Raw genomic sequence first — 24,659 nt, 5'->3', positions numbered from 1 at the left:
TAGGACTTTTTTGAAATTTTCCAGATACTGGAATCCTTCTAAGATCTTTCAAGAATCCTTAGATTTTGAAATAGTCCAAATGGATGAGAAACAAATGTAACACTGCTAATCACAAGAGAGAAAACAGGGAACTACAGACAGTTGCAGTTTTCCAGTCTTCTAGGATATTACCAGAGAAAGGAATCTTGGAAGATTACCACCAAAACATCCACTATCTCTGTGGCCACTCCTTTTAATATCCTACGATGCACAAAATCAGGGCCAGGGGATTTAACGTCTTTAGTCGCATTGTTTTCCCTAGTACTTTTTCTCTAGTGATTGTCATTGTATGTATTTCCTCTCCTCCTTTTACTCTGGGATTACTTAGTATTTTTGGAATGCTATTAGTGTGTTCTACTGTAAAGACTGATGTAGAGTTTTTATTCAACTCATTTGCCCTTTCCTTGTTCCCTATTGTTATTCCCCCAGCGTTGATCTGTAAAGAGCCTTTGTTAACTTTAGACTCTCCCTTTCTTTTTATATAATTAAAGAAGTTCTTGCTTTCCATCTTGATATTACCGCAGGGTCCCCAAGCGGAAAATGAGGTGTTGTTCTTCAAGCTTGCATTGAGCTTCACTGGAACACTGCAGTAAGCCAGAGTCAGAGATGTTGAACAGGGAACAGGGTGCTGCATTAAAGTGGCAGGCAGTAGGCAGTTCAGGGTCTTTTTTTGTGAGCAGAACATAGATGTTCTGCGAAGCAGTCACCCAGTCTACGCTTCGTTTCCCCAATGTACAGGAAACCATGTTGTGAGCAGCAAATACAGTAGACTAGACTCTGGAAAGTGCAGGTGAAGTGTTGCTTCACCTGGAAGGTATGTTTGGGCCTTTGGAATCATCAGACGCCATTTCTGCCACCTCCAGCAAGATGCCACATATTCCCCTTCCCTCCCTTGTGCGCCTTCAGCAGGGACAGTTCCCTCCGGGACACCCTGGTCCACTCTTCCTTCACCCCCCACCCCCGCCCACCCCCCCCCACCCCACAGCCCTACGGCACCTCCCCCTCTCAACACCTGCCCATTTACCTCTTCCCTCCCCATCATCCAAGGCCCCAAACATACCTTCCAGGTGAAGCAACACTGATCGTTATCAACTCTTTGTCTGTTCAACAGCTCTTCTCTCGCTTCAGGCTCTATCCTATCGTTTATACCCTATCCCATCTCCCTCCCTTTTTTCTGCACATAAACTGACATTTTCCCAGCCACCATCAGTTCTGAGGAAGGGTCACTGGGCCCGAAATGTTAACTCTGTTTCTTCCTTCACAGATGCTGCCAGACCTGCTGATCTTTTCCAGCAACTTTGTTTTTATCTTCCACATTAACCTTTGAGATAGCACTTTATCAAATGCCTTCTGGAAAGCTAAGTTCAGTATATTCACTAGTCCCCCTTTATACCAGTACATATTACTTCCTCAAAGAAATCCAATAAATATGTTAAGTATTTCTTTAACAAATCCATGTAACTTTGACGGATTACCTTTAGTTTTCTAGGTACTGTGTTATAATATCTTTAATAAGAGATTTTAACATTTTTACTTTGACAGATATTAAGCTAACTAGCGTGTAGTTTCCTGTTTTCTGTCTCCCTCTGTTTTTGAATAAAATAATTACAGTTGCATTTTTCCAATCTAATGGAACTTCATCTGAATCTAGGGAATCTTGGAAAATTAAATGCAATGCATCAACTATTTCACTGGTGACTTACTTTAAGACCTGAGAATGAAATCGACAAGGATCTGGGGCTTGTCAACCTGGAGCTCCAACAATTGAGGGAAGGCAATAATTTAGTGGCTTTATTGCTAGACTATTAAGCCAGACACCCCAGTAATGATCCGGAGACCCGGGTTCAAATCCTGTAATGACGGGTGATTGAATTGGGTTTCAATTAAAAATCTGGAATTACGAGTCTAATGATGATTATGAAACTGGTGTCAATTATCAGAAGAAACCCATCTGGTTCACTAATGGCCTTGAGGGAAGGAAACTACCATCTTTACCTAGTCTTGCCTATATGTGATTCCAGACCCAGAGCAATGTGGTTGACTTGAAATTGCCCTATGGTCAATGACGGATGGGCAATAAATGCTGGCCTAGCCAGTGACACCTAAAAAAGAATTTGCTACTTAGTACCACCTCCAGAAGTTTGCAACTTTCCAAGTTTCCCTCTCCCTTTCATTTCTTGATTTGATTCGACATACCTTCATTGGAAATGAAAATTGGTTGGAGGACAGACAATTGGAATAAACAAAGCATTTAGTTGGGCAGGTTGTTATTAGTGGAATGCTGTTACCTGGGCCCTCAGTTATTTACAATCTCTATCAGTGACTTAGGCAATGTGATCAATGGAACATATATGGGTGTGGTGATGATGCAAAACTCAGTAGAAAGAGAACACAATGGATGGAATTTTATGAAGCCTGCATGTACTAGATGGCGGTTCTGGAGGATGGTGGAGGGAGGGGTACAGATTTGAAGTTGTGGGAGTGGGAGTTGGATGGGGTGACAGGGGAGTTGGGGAGGTTGCTGGCCGCTGGTCAGGTTTGACTCAGCCATGGCATCAGCACATCCCTGCTTGCAGTTTTCCCCGAGAATTGCATGTGGTGATGACCTGTATTCTGAAGGATTTCTATTCAAAGAAATCCAGGCAGCAGTCAGAATGGCTGCAAATAAGTTTTGCTGTGACAGTTTCTGCAAGTGAAATAATGGGAGCCTGCAGTAGGAAAACTGCCTGTTCCACCAACTCCGGTTTTCTGACTCTCCTCTTAAGGTCATGTCAGAATTATGCAAGGCTTTAAGGCTGTGTTGCTTCTTCATGAAGGGGAGAAAGAGACCAGCTACACTGACAAAACAGGTTGAGCTTTAAGTGCGAGTTTCTTAATAAAGGGGTATTTAACAGGTGGATTTTCAAATATCATACATGTGACATAAGATATGACTCCAGAAAATAATGATTCCAGAATTTACTTTACTTGGTAACTTTTTGATGGCACAGCGGATTGTCTCAAAATTGATGAAAGGATTAATTTGCATTACACAGTTCAGTGATCATAAATAAGTTATTCAGGGAGTGGAATTCTTCGTAATATATGTATGGTGGTATTTCACAGGATGTAATACAATGTGATACAATTTAGAAATGCAGTCACTGTAAAATTATACAGCTTCTCATGCAGCTGTCAGTCGTGTTTGAAAATTGGGATGAAATTGCTCATGTAAATGAATCATCAGATGCTTGTTTTATTCATCTGCGGACAGCTGGTTTTTTTATTGATCTAGATGGTCCAATGGCAGCTGAAATCATTCCCACTGCATAAAGACTCTGAAATAAAAACAGAAGGTGTTGGAGAAACTCAGCAGTTCTGTGTGCAGAGAAACAGAGTAAATGTTTTGAGAAATATGAGTTGTTCAGACTTTCTGAACTCTGTTCCTCTCACTGCAGATGGTCCCATGCCTGTTGAGTTTTCCAACAATTTTTGTTTATATTTTAGACCTCTAGGATCCACAGTTATTCACTTTTTAAATTAAGGATTCTTTGGGTTCTGATAAAACCACACCTGTCAAGGAACTGATGACATATCCGGCAAATTATAGCATACAACATAATATTTCTCATGTTGAGTTTTGTGAATCATAGCATCCACAGACATGGCTACTCTGACATAAGTGGGTATAAATTCAATTCTGGTATGCACTTTGGTACATACTCTACTTAGACTCATGTCGCGTTCTTCCAATGTAGCCTGACATCTCAACCATGGTTTTGTTCTTCTTTCTTCTGAGAATGTTGGCATTGAGGAATTATGTGGGAAAACCCATTGAGGCTGTTGTGGGCAAGATACTGCTGCAAGTAACAATGGTTCAAAGGCTCCTAAAAATAAAATGGAAATAACCCAGATAAAACAAAATGGGTTAGTAATGTTCTGAAATTTTGCAATCTTTTTACTGGGTCTTAATAGAGATCTTTCTAAAGCATGGTATTTAACAATTGTAGTTATCCACTTTGGTGAATGATGAAAATGTCATGACATAGTGTGTTAAGTGAAGTGTTAACCTTGTTTACATGCTTCAGCTCACAACCCAATAGCCACTTCCCAGGCCCATCATAATTACCCTTGTAAGCAGCAATGAACAATTAGCAGACAGTATACTCAACTTTACCTAATTTTCCAGTTGGTAACATCTATTTAAGACACAAAACGTAGATTTAATGATGAGAATAATCAAAGTGCAGGAGAAATTTAACATGGAGTACACTCATGGGTCCCCAAGTTCATCTCAGTGAAATTGCATGCTTAATATTTTTAATTACAAAAACAATTTGAGATAAATGAGCACTGAATATGAGAAATAGACTGCTATTCCACAGTTGCATTATGGATCAGAGCAAACCCCTTATGCAGCTATTATGGGAACAGCTGGAGAGTTGGGCTTAATGCATCACATGCTGCCTTGCTAGTAGGACAGTGAGTGATTTAGACCAATTGTAAATAAATTTCCTTGTTCAAATGATTAAGTATTGCTTGTTTCTTCATAAAGGGTGCATTAATGCCTCAGGTAAGCCTCAATCACTTGATAAAACAATAAAAAATACTTCTAAGTGAGGAGCCATTTCAAAAGGTATTTTGCTGCAGCAGTCTATGAATAGAACTTAAGGTGAAGACACATTTCTTAAAATCCCTTACCCTGCAAATGTTGAAGATATTTACAATGTGTTGAATTTATTTTGATGGTATTACTTTACTTGACACTACTTGAAACTGATCACTATCTTGAAGGTATTTCCTATAGACTGTAAAAACACAAAATAATCCTGCATTTATAAAGCACTTTTCATTGTCTCAGGACATCCACACAGATTTACAGTAGCAACTGCTTTACATTTTTAAAATTTAGCTGCTGAAGAAGATGCAAAAGTGAGCTTGGGCAAAGTAATGTGAAATAAACTGATGATCATCATTACAATATGATAATCCCTAGAAGATCTGTTTTAGTATTGTGGTTAAAGGATACATTTTGGACAAGACATGGGGAAGAATTTCCCTGCATGTCTTTGAAATGTTGCTACAGGTTAATTTATGTCTAGCTGAGGCAGTAGAATGAGACATTGTTTAGAGACTCATGTAAAAAATGACTCCCCTGACAGTGCAGCTCTCTTCAGTACTGCACTGTTGTATCAGCAATGAAACTTATGCCCTACATTTAAAAAAACTTCAGAGATTAGGACATTTTTAAAAGTTTTATCATTGGAATTTCATCCATGATTATTCATCTTCCTCAGGAGATGAAATAAACTAAAGTCAATCTATGATGGCACAGATTGTACATTGTTAATTAGGGTAAATATTTTTGTGCAGTCTTTTTATTGTTATTGATTAATAGTGAAGATGGTAGTAAATAGAAAAAGCTGTACATACCAAATGAGTAATAGAATTCTGCTACAGTGTGTTCTCAAAGCCCTAATTCTCATATAATGGTAATCAGAATAGCTTTACCTCTTTTATGGTTTTCTAAAGATACTGAGGTATATGCCTACATGACAATAAATAACAGCCATGATTTGATGTGCCCATCAAAAAGCCTTTTGCGGTAGGAAGATGGAATCATAGGGACAGAAGTAGGTCATTTAATGCTCAATCCTGTGTTGTCTTCAGCAAAATCAAGGTTCATATACAATCTAACTCATGTGTCCATATTTACCCCAAAACCCTGAATACATTTGGCTAACATAAAGCTGTAAATCTCAGATTCAAAAATTATAACTAATCTAATATGAAATGCCATTTTTACAAAATTGAACAAAAATTGTTTCAAATAGTTCTTTGGACATAGAAGTGTTTCCTAACTTAAATTTTGAAAGGTCTGGCTTTTATTTTTAGACTATGTCCCTTTGACCTAGAGTCCCCATTTTGTGGAAATAGTTTCCCTTTATCTTCCGTATCTGTTAATTTTAATGTCTTGAAAACTGTGGTCACATTACCTCTTGATATCCTGAATTCAAAGCAATACAATGAAGTTTGCCGCAGTAAAAAATGACAACAGCAACTAACAATGCAACATACTAAGCAAGCTAGAGAAATTTTCAAGAAGCAGAATTATAAAACAGAAACAGCGGGATGAAGAATATTATCAGAAGAGGCCTGACTCACAATTAAATGCGAAGGAATATCAGTGACAGAAAGATTACTGCCACATCAAGATGACAATGGGAAATAGGACTTCTCCAAAAGTTGTATTCACAGTGATTTTGTAAATTAACTGCATTTCAAACAAAATAGACTTTCCATTCAACAACTTTGCAGGCGTGTTTAGCCTATTGTTGTTCTTTGATTGCATAGAGTTATTGATTACATCATGTTTAATATTTAGAGGCTTTAGTTTCTTTTGTTAAGCTATAAATACATACTCATATACTTTCTTCATGCATTAAGGATTATGCTTTATAATTTGAAGCTTACCATTTTCTTGAGTGTCAAGCATATTTTCCAGGCTGCTTCATTTCATTATCTTACCTTCATTACTGCAGTGCAGTGGATTAAAACATTCATTAGGAGCTAGCCATCTCTGACTGGTGCTCTAAGAAAGCAATGGTGGTACTTAATTCCTCCAATAAACCAAATGAAGTATTACCAGTGATCTCCATAGAATGCTCTTGCATGAAGCTTTATTTTCTTCTTAATTAACCTGACACTAGGGTTATTGGTATTACTGAATTACTTTTTTTTCAAAAGGAGAGCATACTAGTCCTCCTCATCAAATTGAAAATACCTGCTGTATCTAAGGTTAACACTTTATTTCAAATACAGCTCAAGTGATGCTATCAGTGATGTGTCACTTCCTTTTATTAAACGTTGGTTGGTATCTTCTTTTTGGGGGTTATTTTGGTTAAATAATTTGGAGATCTTTTGGGGTAACCATGAAGGTCAAGCTCTGGATAAAGAATACCTTTATGGTGTATTTCATTCCAGATTCATTTTCTTTGCTGTTTTGAGTGAAGTTAATTTTCCTGCCACTGTTTAGTGGGGATGTAACCAGCAATGCAATGGAACCGATCACCTACAATTTCCTTTATTTCATTTCGTTATCAATCGTAACTTATTGTTTTTACTTCCCACCTGGAGGGTCAATGTTGAAAAGTATAATGTTAATTAAATTGGTTAACATTAACGTTGAAAGAAACAGTTCTTCCATTATTGATTCGAATAAGCAACACAAGATAAAACTACGCTCTATATACCGTTCCAAAAAGATTGAATACAAAATATTTAATCGCGTGTTACAATTAGCGCAATATAGACAGCATTTTGACATTCACACCGTTGTAGGCACTGGTCAAACATTCTAGTTACTGATGTACACTTCTAATTAATCATCCATTAACTTTTCAGTCTGTTTTACATTTCTGTCTTTACACCAGCTCGACAGAATAATTAGAGCTCAAATTACTAGTCCCACGAGCAGCGTCATGCGCGGTCATTTATGGATTTGTGTTCTTCCGTTTGTTGCGAGATCTCCAATGCAAGTGACTTATTTTCTGACAAATATTTCACTCAAAAATCTGACACTTTGATTCGAACTGGGAAAGGAACTCTGATCTTTAAACACGTCCTATTTTGCAAATCCAAGCTTTCCAAAGCGGCTCTCTCCTGCCATATCCTACAGACCACAATAAAGTCAAGGGGGTGGCTATAGAAGGCAGAATTTTAAACCATTGCATTCCGCGGTCCTTCCAACAATGAGCTAAGGCGAGTAGCAGAAGGCGGTTTACCGAGGACTGTGTCTGGCTGTGTAACGGGGGCGGTTTGGTGCAAAGCCTCACAGCCAGTGATCTCTGACGCAGATCTACGAGACAACTCATTTTTTTTGTGATCTGTTTAATTGATATACAACCAGTTGCTGTTTGCCAAAGGCGGAGTGGGGGAAGCAACGCAGCCCAAACCGTGCGGCGATTTGGAGCTGAGTGCTGTCTCCTGGCTCAGTGAAATGGGGTGGGGGCACAGCGCTGGGATTACTAGGTGAATACCGGGCTGCCCCCTAGAGGTGACAGTGCTGTGGCGGGGAGTAACTGTGCACAGGGGAGGAGGGTAGGGGGATGAGCTCTCCGTCAGCAGTGCCTGACAGAGTCCAACTCCCCGCTCACTAACAAAACCATGCGAAGACTGTCGGACATAAGTCTGCACCTCAACCAGCTCAAGTATCTGTCTCCTTCGCCCTCTGAAGACCAGCAGTGCTCCCGGTCCTTTATGGATGTCAAAGCTGCTTCCAACGGGGTGTCTACCATCGAGGACAGGATCTTACGGATCACGGGATATTATGGCTATTACCCGGGATATTCGAGTCATCAAAGTAAGTGAAGCGCTCACAAACCCAACTCCTGGCTAAAGGAGCCAGCGAGGAAACAACCAAAAGACACCTTCCGTTTGATTTCACTGGCAGAGTTCCCTCGGGTGATGATTCTGAAGTTCTGACAGTACCCAGTCGTTTGCTGTAAACAAAATATCCGCCAAGTAATGAACTAAGTCTAAAACTTATCCAGTCGGCTGCATGCAATTTCCAACCGGTCCCAACTCTGAAGTCTCCTCTTGGATGTGTAGGTGTATGTGTAGGTGCCTGAAGGTGGATGTTTCTGGGGTGAAGGAAGGGATTGGGGGAGATAGGGAGATGTGAGTCAGTCACTGCTCAGTATTCCCGGTGCATCTTGCAGGCTGCGCTGTTTCAGTCCCGGGAGCGCTTGAAATATGACCACGCTTTTACTAGGAATTTATTCACCCGACCAAAATTCCTCTTTTAAAATGCAGATTGTGTTTTTATTTCCCCCTGCTGGGAATTAGTTTGCATCTTTGGCTTCCTCTGGCGGTCCAAGGTGCCCAATTGTTGGGACTGATAATGACGCTGTCCTGTCGTCGCCTCTGGAACCGCAGGCAGTGGATAAGAAGCCCCTGAGGGGATTGTAACTAGAAAAGGGCTTATAGTAATGTGAAGCCCACAGTGACCGAAACGACCTTTAACTGGCTTCACCGCTTGAGGTGAAACTTGCAAGGACACTGTAAAACATTCGTATAAGACCGATTTTATAAATCCTCTTGTTGCTCCTGGTTGGCCATGGCTTCCCATCAGGGTGTAAAATACATTGGCAAATGCTGAATTTTACTATTGATGGTGATCTCAGTGGTGCGGCTACTCGCAAACAATGTCAGTTGAAAACTAAGTGAGCGCTGGTACTGACAAGTGGTTCCCAACGCGCAAGAAGATTTTATTCTGATATTTTGAAGGCGATGGGGGGCGGGGCAATGCAAAGATGAAATGTTTCTGCCATACTCCGGTGGGGAATCTCCGTGTGTCGAATAAAGGTAGATGGCGTGGAATGAATGACCCCAGTCCGGTTAATGGACTGGCCATTGAACACTGTGTTACAAACCTTCACAGCTCGGATGGAGATCTCTGCACTGGCTTGGAATACACGGCCGTGCAATTTGCTTCACACTACCTCATCGAATAGATCAACATCTCCCTCTTCCTCTGAGTACTGCTCTGACAGTGTACTGCGGGCAGATGTTTATCAATGCGACATCTAACCGGGGTTGCTGAACACTACCGTTCTGCCTCTCACATTGACTTTGCTGGCGCCTGGATGAGAATCAAATACAATAGGATCTTAACAAAAAACGAAAACAACCTGTAACCGTCACTATATAGTCACCGCTGATATTTCCGACACTTAATGGTTTATTTACGCAAATGTCTCTACTGATAAATCATACCAAAAAAATACAAAATACAGAGAAGGGACTGGGTTTGTTTTAAGTCAGTGGATATTTCCCAAAGGTTTCTCGTTCAGGATTACATGGCTGTGAAGCTGTTACCTGGCACAAAATTGGGGGAAAGTTACTAAGATCATCTATTCCTGTCATTGGAAAAGAAAACTGATTATTTTCCTGCAAGGTGACCTCATTTCCAACAGTTAGACAACACGTTTAACGTATTATAATGTGAAACCTCAACAGCCCAGAGCAATCCAGAGCAGGGATTCATTCACATTGCATGCAGGAAGTTTATTAAACTAATGAACTAATTTCTCACATTCTCAATTGATAAAAACCTAGTCAGCCAGTAAAGACCTTCAGTCTGAAAAGCCCATCTACCCAGACCCAGTTCCATTTGTAGACAAATACTTGCCTCATTACTCCTTCAAAGCCATAAAAATTTCTTCCATCATTTGTGTGGATAAACTGTTCCACAGATTTATTTTACTCTTATTAACAAGAAGAACCTTCTGCATTTTCCATTGCCTTTCATTTCTAGCGGTAATCCTTGCCCTGGCATTGTGTGCACAGCATTAATGCTCACTTGGATCTGATTTGTCCAAACCTTAAAAATTGGAAATACTTCTGTCACATGTTGCCTCAACTTGTTTGAGTTGGAAAAGACTCACAATCATCAATCTTTCCTTAGGTGCCATTTCCTTAAGGTCTTAAGTGTGTAGCTCTTTTCTACAACATTGGCTGTCAATGCTGCATCGACAGAGTGTGTCTTACTCAGTTCTCTTGTATATTTAGTAATGATATAGTTGATAACTAAGTTTGTATTAGAACAAATTTTGTTGTATTCCTATCTATAATGCATTTTTGGGTCTCTGGAGTACTGTGTGCAGAGAAAACATTGACCTTGAGCAATACAGATGTGAGCAATAAATATGAAATCCTCAAAATGTTAAGAAGGGTTGACTTGTTTTCCTTGGGTAAAAAACTTTGGGGGAACATGTTTGAAGTTTTCAATATTATAAAGGAGATTGACAAAGTTGACTCCTAAAAACTGATCGCTTTTGGGAAGGGTTCAAAGGGATAATGGGAACATTTCCAGGTTGGCAACGTGTAAGTAGGGAACATGGCAGGGATTAATGCTACTGTCACAATCATTTACTACATAATGACTGAGATGAGGGAAGTAAATATGGTATTGCCACACTTGCTGATGATACATAAATAGGTGGGAAGGTAAATGGTGAGTATGAGACAAAGAGTCTACAGAGGGCTACATTCCCACTAGTTCTTCCCGCTTCTGCGTGGGCCTCTGAGGTCCACTTATGACTGTGGCTTTTGGAATGGGAAATCAATGTGTCCATATCACAATCAGCATGTGTGGACACTCAGAGCAGCTGTATGATTGCACAGCCTGGAAGGAGCACTGGCAAAGGGATTTAGACAGGTTAATTGAGTGGGCAAAATCTTGGTGGATGGAATGTAATTTGGGAAAATGTGAGGTTATGCACTTTGGTAGGAAGCGTAGATGAGCTGAATATCATAAAAATGGCAGAATGACTACAGAAAGCTGCAGCTCAGAGAGATTTGGGAATCCTCTTGCATGAATCACAAAAAGCTAGCGTCCAAATTCAGTGAATGATAGGGAAGGCAATTGAAATGTTAGTCTTTATTAAGAATGGAGTATAAAAGTAGGGAGATTTTGCTAAAACTACAGAAGGCACTAATTAGACCACAACTAGAACACCGTGAACAGTTTTGGTTTTTATCTAAGGAAGGATATCCTAGCATTGGAGTCAATCCAGAGAATCCATGAGGTTGAATCTGGGTACAGAAAGATTTTTTTATGAGGAGAATTTTAGGTTGGGCTTGTAATCTTTGGAGTTTAGAAGAATGAGAGACAATCTAATTCAAACATAAGATTCATAAGGGGCTTGAGAAGGTAGGTGCAGAGAGGTTGTTTCCCCTTATGGGAGTCCAAGAATAGAATAATCTCAGAGTAAGACCCCACCCATTTAAGACAATGATGGGGAGGAATTTCTTCTCGGAGTGTGGTGAGTTTGTGGAATTCTTTACTACAGAAGCCGTTGATGCTGGGTTATTAAGAATGTTCAAGGCTAAGAAAGACAGATTCATTAGTAAGGGAATCAAAGGTTATGGGGAAAAGGCAAGATTGGAGTTGAGGATCATCAGATCAACCACGATCTCATTGAAAGGGGAACCAGACCTGATGGGCTTTATGACAATCTAGAGCTCCTACATCTTACATTGTACAGTACCAGGATTGTTTGTAACTTGGAGGGAAAAATTGGAATTGATGATATTTCAATAACGTCCTTCCTCTTTCATTCTTGATGGTAAAGGCTATGCACAGCTGTTATTGAGGTAATTGTGTTGAACTTGCTGCAGTGCACAATGTGCACTTTATATATTTCCAGCTGCAGTGTGCCATATGTTGATTGGGTGGATATTAAGTCCAATGGTAGGGACGTTGCTTAAGACAACTGTACTGTGCTGATTGAGTGTTGTTGCTGCTGTAGCCTTCCAGGAGTGATTAGTATTTAAGACTTTACTGATGGAAGCCTTGTAGATGATGGCCAGTATTCAAGCAGTCAGGTGAATAATTGTGTCTTGATGGAACTGTTGATGACAGTACTAATGGCTGAGCCTGACAGAGTGCAAATTGGCTGGGTTGGATTTATTCTGTTTTCAGTAAACTTGCACATGTAACTATACTGAACTAACTGCATTAAAAGAATAACTCATTAGTCTGCAAATATCTTCAGGATTATAGCTTGGATATTGTCAGGATGTATCACCTTTCTTGTGTTCAGTGCAGTCAGCTTTTTAACATTATATTGAGTAATTAAATTTACTGGACCTTGGCATGTTTAATGGTGTGTACTCAGTACCTTTGGCAGAAGACACTTGTTTCAGACATGTCTTTTGTAGTCATGGGTTGATGCTGTACTGTACTGTAGATGAGAATACAGATGATCATGACATTTCCTCCTTCTGTTGGTTACTTGCATTTATTCTTGTTACAAATCTGTAGTCATCTTGAGAAGTTGGTGACGAGTCTTCTTCTTGAACTCCTGCATTCCTAACCTTGATAGCACGCTCATCAGCCAAAATATGATGTGTTAGGGCTTCAAAGCCTTGTTTCAAATGTTGCTTAGGGGTTGCTTACTGTCTGCTGCTTTTGGAATTTAGACTTGCAAAGTAGTTTCATTACATTTATATCTGATTCTAAGGAATGTGCGTTGCTGATCCTGGTATATCTTTCTACCCTTTTTATTGAACCAAGTTAGTTTTGTGGCCTGATGTAAGTCAAGGAACCAGAGTTGGGTTGTAAGATGAGTTAACAGACTGTAAGAATGTACAAGTTAGCAATGGGTGATGACCATCACCGCTCCCCCTGCCACCACCCCATGCTCTTGATTCTGTCAGAGATTCCTCCATATAGTGTTCCACCTGGAGGAGTACTAATCCATTATTGAGGAGGATATAGTAGGTGTTGATCAGCAGGAGACTTCAATATCAGTGTTGTTCCCAAGGTCTTTCTCACCCAATTGTGTAGCATTGAGTTCAACCACTGGAAGGTGCATTCTGCTGGTGGGACAGGACATAATCAAAATATGATGAAGCAACCCAAGATGCTGACTAATAGATATGATTCTGTGAGTAGAGTTATATCAAGCCGTTGCTTCGGTTCTGAAGAAGAGTCAAAATGGACTCAGTGTTAACTCCAGATGCTCGTAGACCTGCAGAATTTCTCCAACACTTTGTCTTTTTCTTTCAGGCTGCAGCTTGAATAAACTGTGGGAAAGCTCTCTTAAATTGGTCACCAATTTCCAGAAATTAGCACGAAGTACATTGTTGTGTTGACTAGGCTGAGATTGTATAAATCCTACCTTGATCTACCACTACTGCCACAGTGATATAAAATACAGACTATTGATTTTTGAAGACCTTAATGCTGGAACTTTCATGGGCACAAATGGTTTTAACAAGAGATTAAGAGAGTACAAGAGCAAGGAGGTGGTGTTGAACTTGTATAAGACCCTTGTTAGACCTCAGCTAGAATATTGTGGACAGTTGTAGGAGCCATGTTATAGGAAAGATGTGAACACTTTGGACAGGGTAGAGAAGCAATTTACAAGAATGGTTCCAGAAAATGAAAAAGTTCAGATATGATGATAGATTGAAGAAGTTGTCACTGTTCTCCTTGGAGAGAAGAAGCTGACAGACGATCTGATAAAATTTCACAAAATCATTAGCGGGTTTGATAATAGATAAGGAAAAACTGCTCACCCATGAAAAAGGAACAAGGTCGAAAAGTAACCAAATAAACAAATAAGTAAAATAACCAAAGAGCTGTGAATGCTAGAAATCAGAAACATAAGCAGAAATTGCTGGAAAAACTCAGTAGTTCTGGCAGCATCTGTGGGGAGAAAACAGAGTTAACGTTTCAGGTTCAGTGACGCTTGCTCAGAACTAAAACGTTCCACAGATATCCACAGATGCTGGGTTTTTCCTGCAATTTCTGTTTTTTATTGGCATGGATATAAAATGATTTGCAAAAGAAGCAAGAGTGATATGAGAAAAACCTTTTACCCTCAGCGAGTAATTACTGAACGGAATGCACCGCCTAGAAGTGTGGTGGAGGCAGGTTTAATTGAGGCATTCAAGAGGAGATTGGATGATCATTTGGATAGAAATGGTGTGCAAGGGTATGGGGGAAATGCAGGTGGTTGGCACTAGGTAATGACACTCATTTAACAAGCCTGTGCCAGCATGATGGACCAAAGGGCCTCGTTCTGTGATTGATTTTTAATGAACCCGCTCAGAGGTGTTATTTTACATCTCCAAACTAGGTGGGATTTGTACCCAGGTTGTCTGGCTCTTCAATTCTGTGCTTGATCTAACCTCTGGTTTATTGCAAATAGGTTAGTTTGATTTTCAAATTATTGACCAGTGCAGAGTTCATTTGAATGCTTAGCTTATATTGTGGGAATCTTCTTGTATATAGATCAGACCAGGTAGAAATGGCAGAATCTCTTCACTGAAAAACATTACTGACTCAATTGAATTTTTATAACAATTGGAAGCTTTTATGGTTTAATGAATTGCATAGTTGGTTTATATAACATTATATTATAATTTTATATATATTAATGGAACAATATCAACAATTACTGTTGATAAACGACCAGGTCTAGATGTATTCTTTTACACAGTCATTGTGTTGTTAGCCTTTTGGTTATTGTAGGGGCTATCATATTTGAAAACCAAAATAGATGCCCTCAATGTCAATTCCATCATGTCATAAGAAACTTGTATTTCCATAGCGCCATTTAGTTAATGCTTTTTCCATGACTTTTACAGTTTCAGTGTTACCCGTGAGGTATATTACTGTAAAGATAGTTTGTACCATTAGTGTGGAATTTAGATCTCAGCCTAACAGGCCTAAAAGGTCCTACATTTGGGATCAACATCCTGTGTGCAAGTAGGTCTGAAAAAACATCTAACTGGAAGTGGCACATGGTTTGCTTCAGGATAATTTAGTGGTCATTACTGCCTTAGCTTGGCAATATATCCTGGGTCAAGATGGGGATCACAAGTATTATTCAAAGATAAGAAGTATTATTCACACATAGCTTGGAAAAAGTTAAGCAAAATAATTACTGTGAAATATCGCGAGGTTTTGAAACAAATCTAACTTGTACTTCCAACCAAGTATTGCCCTCTGGGAGAGTAATTACTATACAGAATGTTTCCATCAATGCAGTAAGCTGACAATGCAGGCACATGCACAAATGAGAAAGCTTGTATTTGCAATGCATTGCCTTTTTATTTTCCACAATTGAAAAGCTTGTGACCTCTCCTGCTTGAAACTGTATTGTGAGAAGGCTGCAAATTGTGCAAGTGAAGTATAAAGCAATCTCGTTTTTCCTTTCTGAGAAAATTGCTGAGCTTGGTCCCTGAAATGTGCTTTAAATTCAATGGGTGAGAGTGCAAACTTGAAATTTGATAAAATTTGGCATGTGTAGAGCAGTGGTTTTCCCACAGTGTGGCCCCGAAACTGTGACTCCGCCAAAACTGCGTTCCATCCTGGAGCCTAGGCAGGGTCCATCCCTGTTCTTACTCTGCTTGACTCTCAGTCTCAGGTTTTATTTAATCTTCACAAGACATTTGGGTTAAAGCCAACACAAGTGCCCACAATCTTGTTCAGATTTAACTTCTGCTGGATTTATATATATTTATATACATATGTGTATATATAAAGATATATATAATATATATTTGGCTATGGATTCATTTTGATATTAAATACTTCGTGAGCAAACTGTGACTTTTTCTTTCTGAATTATGGATGAGAACTTTTGTTTTCTGAATCACATTGCATGTTTATTGGTGTCTACCACATAGCAGGAGGCTGGTAAAGTAATCCTATTTGATGAAATGGGGTGAAAAATTTAAAAAGTGCAGGCTGGCTGATTTGAAAAGAAAATGACGTGAACAACTTAGGTACAGACGTAAAATAATTTTTTTTGTGAAAGGACGCTTGCATTGCCTTGCAAAAATCCTGTGTTCATTTAAAGCATTTTGTTTGACATGTTATTAGAGATAACTTAAAAAAAACTATTTTTTAAAATGTCTTATGTTAACGTTGCCCAGTGTGTCTCATGCCCTTTATTCTCAGGGAGAAATATGACTTATCACGAGAGTGAGACCATGTTTCTTCCTACCTCTATTCAGACCATTCGTTGCAGGAAGTGTTAGCAGCAATTTGGATGCTGCTATTAGCTTCACTGGTTCTGGGCGTGGGAGGCTTTGTTTGCAGCATTGGATTATCATTCACTAACTAGAAGGACAAGGACTGTAGTTGTGTAGGAAAAACAAGAAGTTCCCTTCTGAGCAACTCACCATCTTCACTCGGAAATATATCGCTGTTCCTTTATTGTCGCTGGGTCAAAATCCTGGATTTCCCTCCCTGAAGACATTGTGGGTCCACCTACAGCACATGGACTGCAGCAGTTCAAGAAGGCAGCTCGTCATTGTCTTCTTAGGGGACAGCTAGGGATGGGAAATAAATGCAGACCTTGCCAGTGATGCTAAAGTCCCAAATCCCAAATTAAAGATGTGCAAGGCAAGTTTTATTTACACAAGAGGGTAGTCGGTGTGTGGAACTTGGTGCTGGGAGAATGGTAGAAGTAGATATGATAGCAACATTTAAGAGGCATTCAGTCAGACACATGAAGAGGCAGGGAATAGAGGGATACAGACCATGTGCAGGCAGCTGGGATTAGTTTAGAATGGCATCATGGTCGGCACAGACATGGTGGGCTGAAGGGCCTGCTGTACTGTTCAATAAGATCATTTAAATGTATTGCTTTCTGAGGCCTGGTCTGGAACTCAGGCTGTCAGAGCTGTGCATGCGCAGAGGGGACAGTGTGTGTGGTGGGCAGGGTGTATAGACAAGGCTTCACTGATTCTCATTCACTGGGGAATACGGAGGCTCTGTCTGAAACCCCAGTGACAGTTACTGCCACATATTCTATGTCTGTTCTGAAGTACTCCACTTTCCCTGGATTGGAAGGAACCCGGCTGCATTTTCAGCTGTTTTTTTTAGAAAGAATTCAGTCATAGGATGAGGATGTTGCTGGCTAAGCCAGAATCTATTGGCCATCCCAGACGCCAGATAAGAGCCTCCACAGTTTTGTGGGTCTGGAGTCACATGTAGGCCAGACCAGGTAAGGATGGCATTTTCTGTTCCTGAAGGACATTAGTGAACCAGATGAGTTTTTCCCAACAATCAACAATGAATTCATGGTCATCATTAGACCTTAAATTCTAGATTTTTATTGAATTCAAATTCCACAATCTAGAATCCCAATGGGAGGATTCAAATCCAGATCCCCAGAAAATTACCGGGGTCTCTGGATTAATAGTCGAGCGATAATACCACTAGGCCATTGCCTCCTCATATGTTATTTACCTTTTGAACTAAATATGTGCTTTGAGGCTGCATTGTGCATAGGAAAATTTATAGCAAAACTGCAGCCTCTGGATTGTTCAGTCTCCAGGTGTTCGATCAGGGATGTGTATTGGGGCCATACAGAGGTTGCAATGCACTGATCCTATGGGAATTGCCTGGGAAGTTTGAACTTCCTATGGGCAAACTGCCTGCTCCCTGGGTCCCTCAGAAATTGTCTCAAAAGCTGAGTTAGAGTCAGAGTCTTCAGATAGTTCCAACTTACTGACCTGGATAGTTACCAAGAGGTGTGGGACAAAAATTACAATCATAGGCTGGATTTTCCAAGGAGTGGCAATTCTAGTCAGATCGCCTCTCTGCTTCTGCATTTTTCTGTTAAGAAGGAGCTCTGCATTTCTGATGGGAGATTCCAATCATGCTCCTGCAGAAATGAGGAGTGTAACTTAATCCAACTGTGCTCTCATAGTGTAGGCCAGTTGGGGGAAGGAAAACCCTCACTCCTCTTTTCCTGATGGTAGTTGCTGTATTCTGTGATTTAAATGTCCAGCAGCACAAGGATCCACTTTGACAGTTCATGTGAAAGGGGTAAGCATGATTGGTAAATGTGAATTTAGGGTGTAAGGTGGATAGCATGCCAAGTAAGTAGGGTGCCAGGTGAGTAGGGTGACAGTGCACAAGATGGGAAGGGTGCTAGGGAAGTGATCAAGTATTCAGGGTCGGTTGGAGTGGGTGCATGGTATTGCGCCCTGGGGATTCCGACACAGCGAAGACTGTTGGATCATGGAGGAGTTGAGTGTATAAGGTCCCAGGGTAGGGAGAATGGAGTCCCTGGGGGAAGAGGAGGGTGGCAGGCCCAATGGTGGGGTGCAGAAGGTTCTGTGGTGGGGAGAGAATTGTTGTGTCCTGGGGGATGGGGTATTGGTTTGGCAGCAACCAGAGGGTGGGGGTGGTGTTAGGTCAGGGTCCAGAGAGGTGTGTGGGTGGGGAAGAAGGGAGTTTGTCGGAGGTTAGGAGGTCAGCTTTATAGTTACCTAGTAGTTAGCCTAGGGGTTTATTGTCTAACTTTACCTGTGCAATTATTCATTTAACTTAAGTGAAACCCTTCGAATTCTCGAATTCAGGTGGATACTTTTGAAGGATTCCAAATGCAGGATAACTGCCCATTGAAAGCTTCATTTTCCTGGAAAATTCCCTTGGAGTTTGCTACGCCGTGGATTCTGCAGGGCACAACTCCCATTTACGCTGCAGAATGATCATGCCATTGGAAAATTTGGACCATAGGCTACAACGCAATTCACTGGCTGCCTACTTAATGCCTGATCAACTCCTCTGAACGGTGATCTTCTCCCCACCTAACCTGACTACACTGTGCTACTTGACTCCTCCTGAATCTCTGACCCATCCCTGAATTTACTGATACTCACATCCTCACCCTCCCATCTAAACTCTGGATCCCCCAAAGGCCTTACCTGGTTAGCCCTGAGCAGACAACCCCTCCTGTCCTGACCTGACTATCAGTCTCAATCATTTTCCATCCAACTACCTGCCAACTTACCCATCTTGCTCCCTTACCCATCTGTCCTCTATGTATTTACCACCCTGCCAACTTCACCACCCTGTCATTCTATAATCCTGCCACCCTTACTCACTTACTTCACCCACTTACATACTTACACATTTACCCATTCAGTCAGTCATCACTTACTGCTACTAATCCACTCACATACTGAAAGGTTGTTTGAACATCACAAATCTTTTCAGTGCGTTAATGAATGAACACTATTTGCAAATACAGCAGTTGTCTTTTCACCAACGTTGATGGTGATTGCTGTTCCTGGACTTTTCAGTCTATTATTATTTTGCCATTTGAATTCCTCAGTAAGAAATTAAAAGTTGATTTGACTCACCTCACATTAAAATTAATGAGGTTAAAAGGCCTGTAGAGATTCTTGTTACGATATGAACATCAATAGCATCTGTTGATTCTCTAGCCAAGACCCATAAATTGGAACATGTTGGACAGGTGAGTATAGAAAATATTAAAATTTTTACCAAGTATTGTAAAACACAGACTTCCATATTTACATGATGAATAACAGCTTTGGTCAATCTTCTCGCATTGATACCTACATTACAATTTTTCTCTCATATGGTGGAGGGGAAAGGTGACAAAATTTCAGACAGATATGGTTTGGCACAAATGTAATCATGACTTTCAGAAAAAGGAAACACAATTCCAAAGCAATACGTTGATACTTTAAATGAATAATTATTGAAAATGATCATTAAAAAGTGCCAAGCAGCAGAGCTAACTAATAAAACCAACAATGGACAACAGCTTTGGAAGGCAGAGAACTGGACAATGGGGGAGTTCCTCACCCTGGTACATTATCAGTTTCTGAGAGTAAGGCCAGCTGCAGAAATCTATAGGTAAGACACTAACTAATAAGAAAACAGAAGTAATTTATTTTTGATCAGATTGTAAGTTCTTTCAATAATTTCTAGAACTGCCTTAATTTAAAAGGAATAACCAAAAAGGGCAGAAGTGCACTGGAACACAAAGCCAGTACAGTGCAATGCAGAAGCTAGAGACTAGAATGCTTTGTTCCAGGATGTTGATACATAAATAACAGTTTCTCAGAGCAGCAGCTGCAAAGTCAATGCTCTTAAAGAAGGTGCAGTTTTAAATTGACGCTGAAACAAAGTCAGGGCATGGCTCAAGATGTTACGGTCCAATGTATTAACGGCAGAATCACGAATAGTAGAAACCCCATTATGGATGAGGCAGCATCCAGTGACACCCTTCATGAATTACAACTGTTCAAACAGTGTTTGCAGTTCTATTTTACAGATGGGTGATCCTGAGAAAGGAGTTCTAAAAATCTTACTTGCCATTGGTAAGGAGGAGCTTCACAGAATTAACAAACCAATTTCTCCGGAAGGTTGTTGAAAACCAACTCAAGGGAGGAATTAACTTCAGGATTGACAGATTTGAACAAATGACATACAGATAGCTGTCCCGAGATTTTGTTGACCAGTTTGTTTGAAGAAGCTGCAGCAAAGGATATGAGTGTGACTTTTTCGAAGAGGAAATGTCAGAGCTCCATTGAGATAGTTATTGCCTCCATGCAAATTAAAGTCCTTGGAAAGGATCATTTGTGTCAGAAAAAAGAGCCATACCATAGACACATTACTTGAGGATTGAGACTAATATGAAATCATTGTGGCAGGTCCACAATTACATGGTTTTGGTGTAGCAAAGTGGACCAAATCAAGAAAATCTGTAACAGATGTGGTTTGGTGTACCTATCTAAAAGCTGGCCAGCTTCACTTGAAATGTGTAAAGCATTTCACACCAAGGAATATGTGTGCTAGAAATCTGCTTCCAAAATTCAAGACAGACTCGAGAATAAAACAAAGGTGATCAACAAAGTGGTACAACACCACAAGGAAAGTGTTAAAAGGTGCATAAATACAAACACATCAATGAAGTTCAGAATCAATCAACCAAAGGCAAATTTCAGAAGATGATGAAACTTTTGAAACTGTTATTTTATACTTTCTATGCAGTCTTATACACTGCGTCGATGGTATAAGGCTGTCAAAAGCTTTTACATGGAGCAATATTGTATGTGCTGAAAAGACAGGATAGCACACAGCACAAAACTAAAACCAACACCAGGACAAATGCCAACATGGTACCAGTGCGCATCCTTAAAGATGAACCTCAGCAGGTGGAACTGCCATGGTACAGCCTATGAAAGACTGTCTCACAGTGGATCATCAATTCCACGCATGGACAAAATCACACTGCAGTGTCAATCCAAAAACTCATCATGGTTTCCCAAAATTATTGTCACCAACCATCAAGCAGTGGGACTGGACTACCGATATGATACATCTCAATGTAGTCACAATTCATAAGATTCAAACTATACCCAGACCATTTATATACAATTCAATCATTCGATGAGACTCCAGGATAGACTTTGAAACAAGATATAAGCCAACTACCAGGATGACTACCTCTGACACACACTGAGCAGATTATCCCACCTACTCCTCTTGGTCTAGACTACCAACTGAAAATGTTTTCAAGTTTGATCTGTTTTCTTTGGCCACAGCCAGTTTGAACAGTTGCAGTCAGCAACGGTTGAAGATTAACAACTATAAAGGATGTAAAATATCATTATCCAGGGATGACCTGAGAGTTTCAAAAAAATACCAGTGAGCATTGTTCATTTTGGCCATATGGAGATGAACTTAATATATCACAACAAGTAATTTCCAAGGGCAAACAACTCCTAGTAACAAAAACATTATACAAAGGTATCATGTCCGATTTGTCCGAATGTGGTGATCACATACCCATCCCAGAGGGATACATTGTTCTCTGTTGCATTTGTTTGACAACGTGGTCGCCTTGCTCCTAGTTGTTGACGTGCAACGCCACCATACAACCATCATCATTGGAATGGCTACTTCACTCTCTTCATGCATAAATGGTGTGCTATATATTGGACTGAACCAGCTTCTGATCCTTCTCAATGTAGCACCATGATCAGCAATGATTTGGTTTGTTTACATATTTTAGAAAACTTTGCCAGTCTCCAGTTATTTCAACTTGGATTTCTAACTCACACTCTCTGCCCATAGCACAATTTTGGCAGTTCTTTCCAGGACACCTCTTTTTCATTCTCCTTTGTCTTTGTTGAATTCTCTCTTGGGTCTTCCAATCATTACACAATTGGTTGCTGGCCCACGTTCTTTGCACTTGTCTTCTGGACATAAGTTGGGCGTCGAAGGCTAATCCCTTTTCCACTGATGTGCAAAAATGCAGAAATGTAATGCAATGCAAATATCTTCATTTGTTGCTTGACACCAAATGATCAGGTGTGTGGTAACAGTTCGAGAGGGAGTGGAGCATGGGGTAACTAAAGAGAAGTTAGTCATCTGCACTTATCTGCTGCTCATCCTATCACAAATCACTTCCCTTCCTCAGCCTATCAGCACCACATGCAGGAAGAAAACAGCCTGTGATTGGATAAACAGGTCCACAGTGATTTTCTAATCCACTTCCTTCCTTAAATAATACCAGGATACTGAAAATCTGAAAACAAAACAGTATACTGGAGAAACTCAGCAGGTCTGGCAGCATCTGTGGAAAGATTAACAGAATTAACATTTCAATTCTGGAATGTCTCTTCTTCAGAATTTCTGAAGTCCTGAAGTAGAGTCATATCAGATTCAAATTGTTAACTCTGTTTCTCTGTGCACAGATAATGCCTGACCTGCTGAGTTACTCTAGAATTTTCAGTGTTTATTCAACTTCCTTACTTGTTCCACGTGTTTTGGACAAAGCCATACAAAGCATTGGTGGGCTGCATACTGGCCACTGAACTGTCTTTTGGACAAGCCTTTATTAATTATAATCTCGAATCTATATTATTTCTTGATACTGTTTTGTTTTTATTGTTTCATGGGGCCATATTCATTTTCAAGTTCTAAGATGGTGTCACATTGGAAAACAGTTTGGTAAACACTGCTTTAAAAATTTAAGTACATGGTAACACTGCACTAAATTCAACTTGTTTATTACTAATAATTTTCAAAGAACAATTGAAATGAAACTGAAAATGTTCATAAACTGATGTCACCTTTGCACCTTTTGTGAAGAAGCTTTGCTCATTAGGCTCAATGGCTGAAGCATTTACAATCATGTTAAGCAGTCGTGTCGAGTTGATAATCCAGTGGCCTCCTACTAAACTACAATGATGTTCTCCGGTTGCCTGGATGAGTGCAGATCCAACAACTTGATATCACCCAGAACAAGAAAGCCTGCTTAATGGACACCCATGCTCCACCTTCAACGTTCACTCCCTCCACCCACTGACAGCAAAATGCACTGCAGCAACAGACAGCACCTTCAAAAGTGCAACATGTACCATTCAGGAGAACAGCAGATGAATGGAAACACAACTACTTTCAAGTTCCCTTTAAAAGCGGCTGCTTCCTCACTGTTGCTGGATCAAAATTCTGAAATTCCCTTCTTAACAGCACTATGGGTGTACGTCCACCCAATAGACTGCAATGGCTCAAGAAGAGAGCTGACTTCCTCCTTCTTAACATCAGGTCTAGGTGCGAAATATATGCCAGCTTTGCCAATTTCTCTCACATCCAGAAGGAGTAAAAAAAATTGGTCAAGTAACATGCTGTACAAGAAACAAGTCTCATTTTAGGTTCTGCTGGAGTAGTTATTGAAAAAAAGCTACTCTTTTGTGTGCTCCATGGTAATCAAGGGCACTGAAAAGATAATGGCACAGATCCTATTTTCAATTTTTATGTTCTCAGATGTGGATGGAAATTGTCAGTGATAGTTTTATCTTGCCAATAGTAATGTCATTCTGAAAGATGCACAAAGGACATAAGTAACATCAGCAAGCATTGCATAAATAATGTGTTACTGTAAAGGGTACCAATCCTTTAAGATGAACTCTAAATTGTTGCACAAATATTCAAGTATTAACCTGTTTGAATGGAGTTATTGGAAGCAAATTTTGTTTATTCTTGGCTTTTATGTCTAACAGTTACTGCGTGATTGTGTTTGCTTTGTTTGGCAAAGTAGCTAATTATTAAAAAAAACCTTCCCCTCCAAGAGTATATGGGTATCTAATTAAAATACATGGCCACAGTTAGTTTGTCCAGTGAGTTCCTTTGTTGAATGTTTTTGGGGAAAGTATTCACCAGTGCTGCATGATCCTTGATTACTGAATGAAAATAAATTTAGTTTTGATTATTATTTGAAATGCCACTCCTTTGATTTTTAAAATATGTGAGGTGTAGAGTGAACATATAAAATACAAAGTAA

At 40.0% G+C, this 24,659-nt stretch overlaps 1 protein-coding gene across 1 annotated transcript in view; it reads left to right on the top strand.

Annotated features, from left to right (window-relative positions):
• Window positions 1-8,184: 8,184 nt before the first annotated feature.
• slc35f4 (solute carrier family 35 member F4) overlaps window positions 8,185-24,659 on the top strand; it is a 165,820-nt gene continuing 149,345 nt past the window's right edge. Inside the window, exon 1 of the mRNA XM_048600276.1 lies at window positions 8,185-8,380. Coding sequence (XP_048456233.1) covers window positions 8,185-8,380 — 196 coding nt within the window. The remainder of the gene's footprint in view (window positions 8,381-24,659) is intronic.

Source organism: Rhincodon typus, chromosome 8 (genome assembly GCF_021869965.1).
Source record: "Rhincodon typus isolate 14 chromosome 8, sRhiTyp1.1, whole genome shotgun sequence".
Lineage (NCBI taxonomy): Eukaryota > Metazoa > Chordata > Chondrichthyes > Orectolobiformes > Rhincodontidae > Rhincodon > Rhincodon typus.
This window is presented reverse-complemented; position numbering and strand designations above follow the sequence as displayed.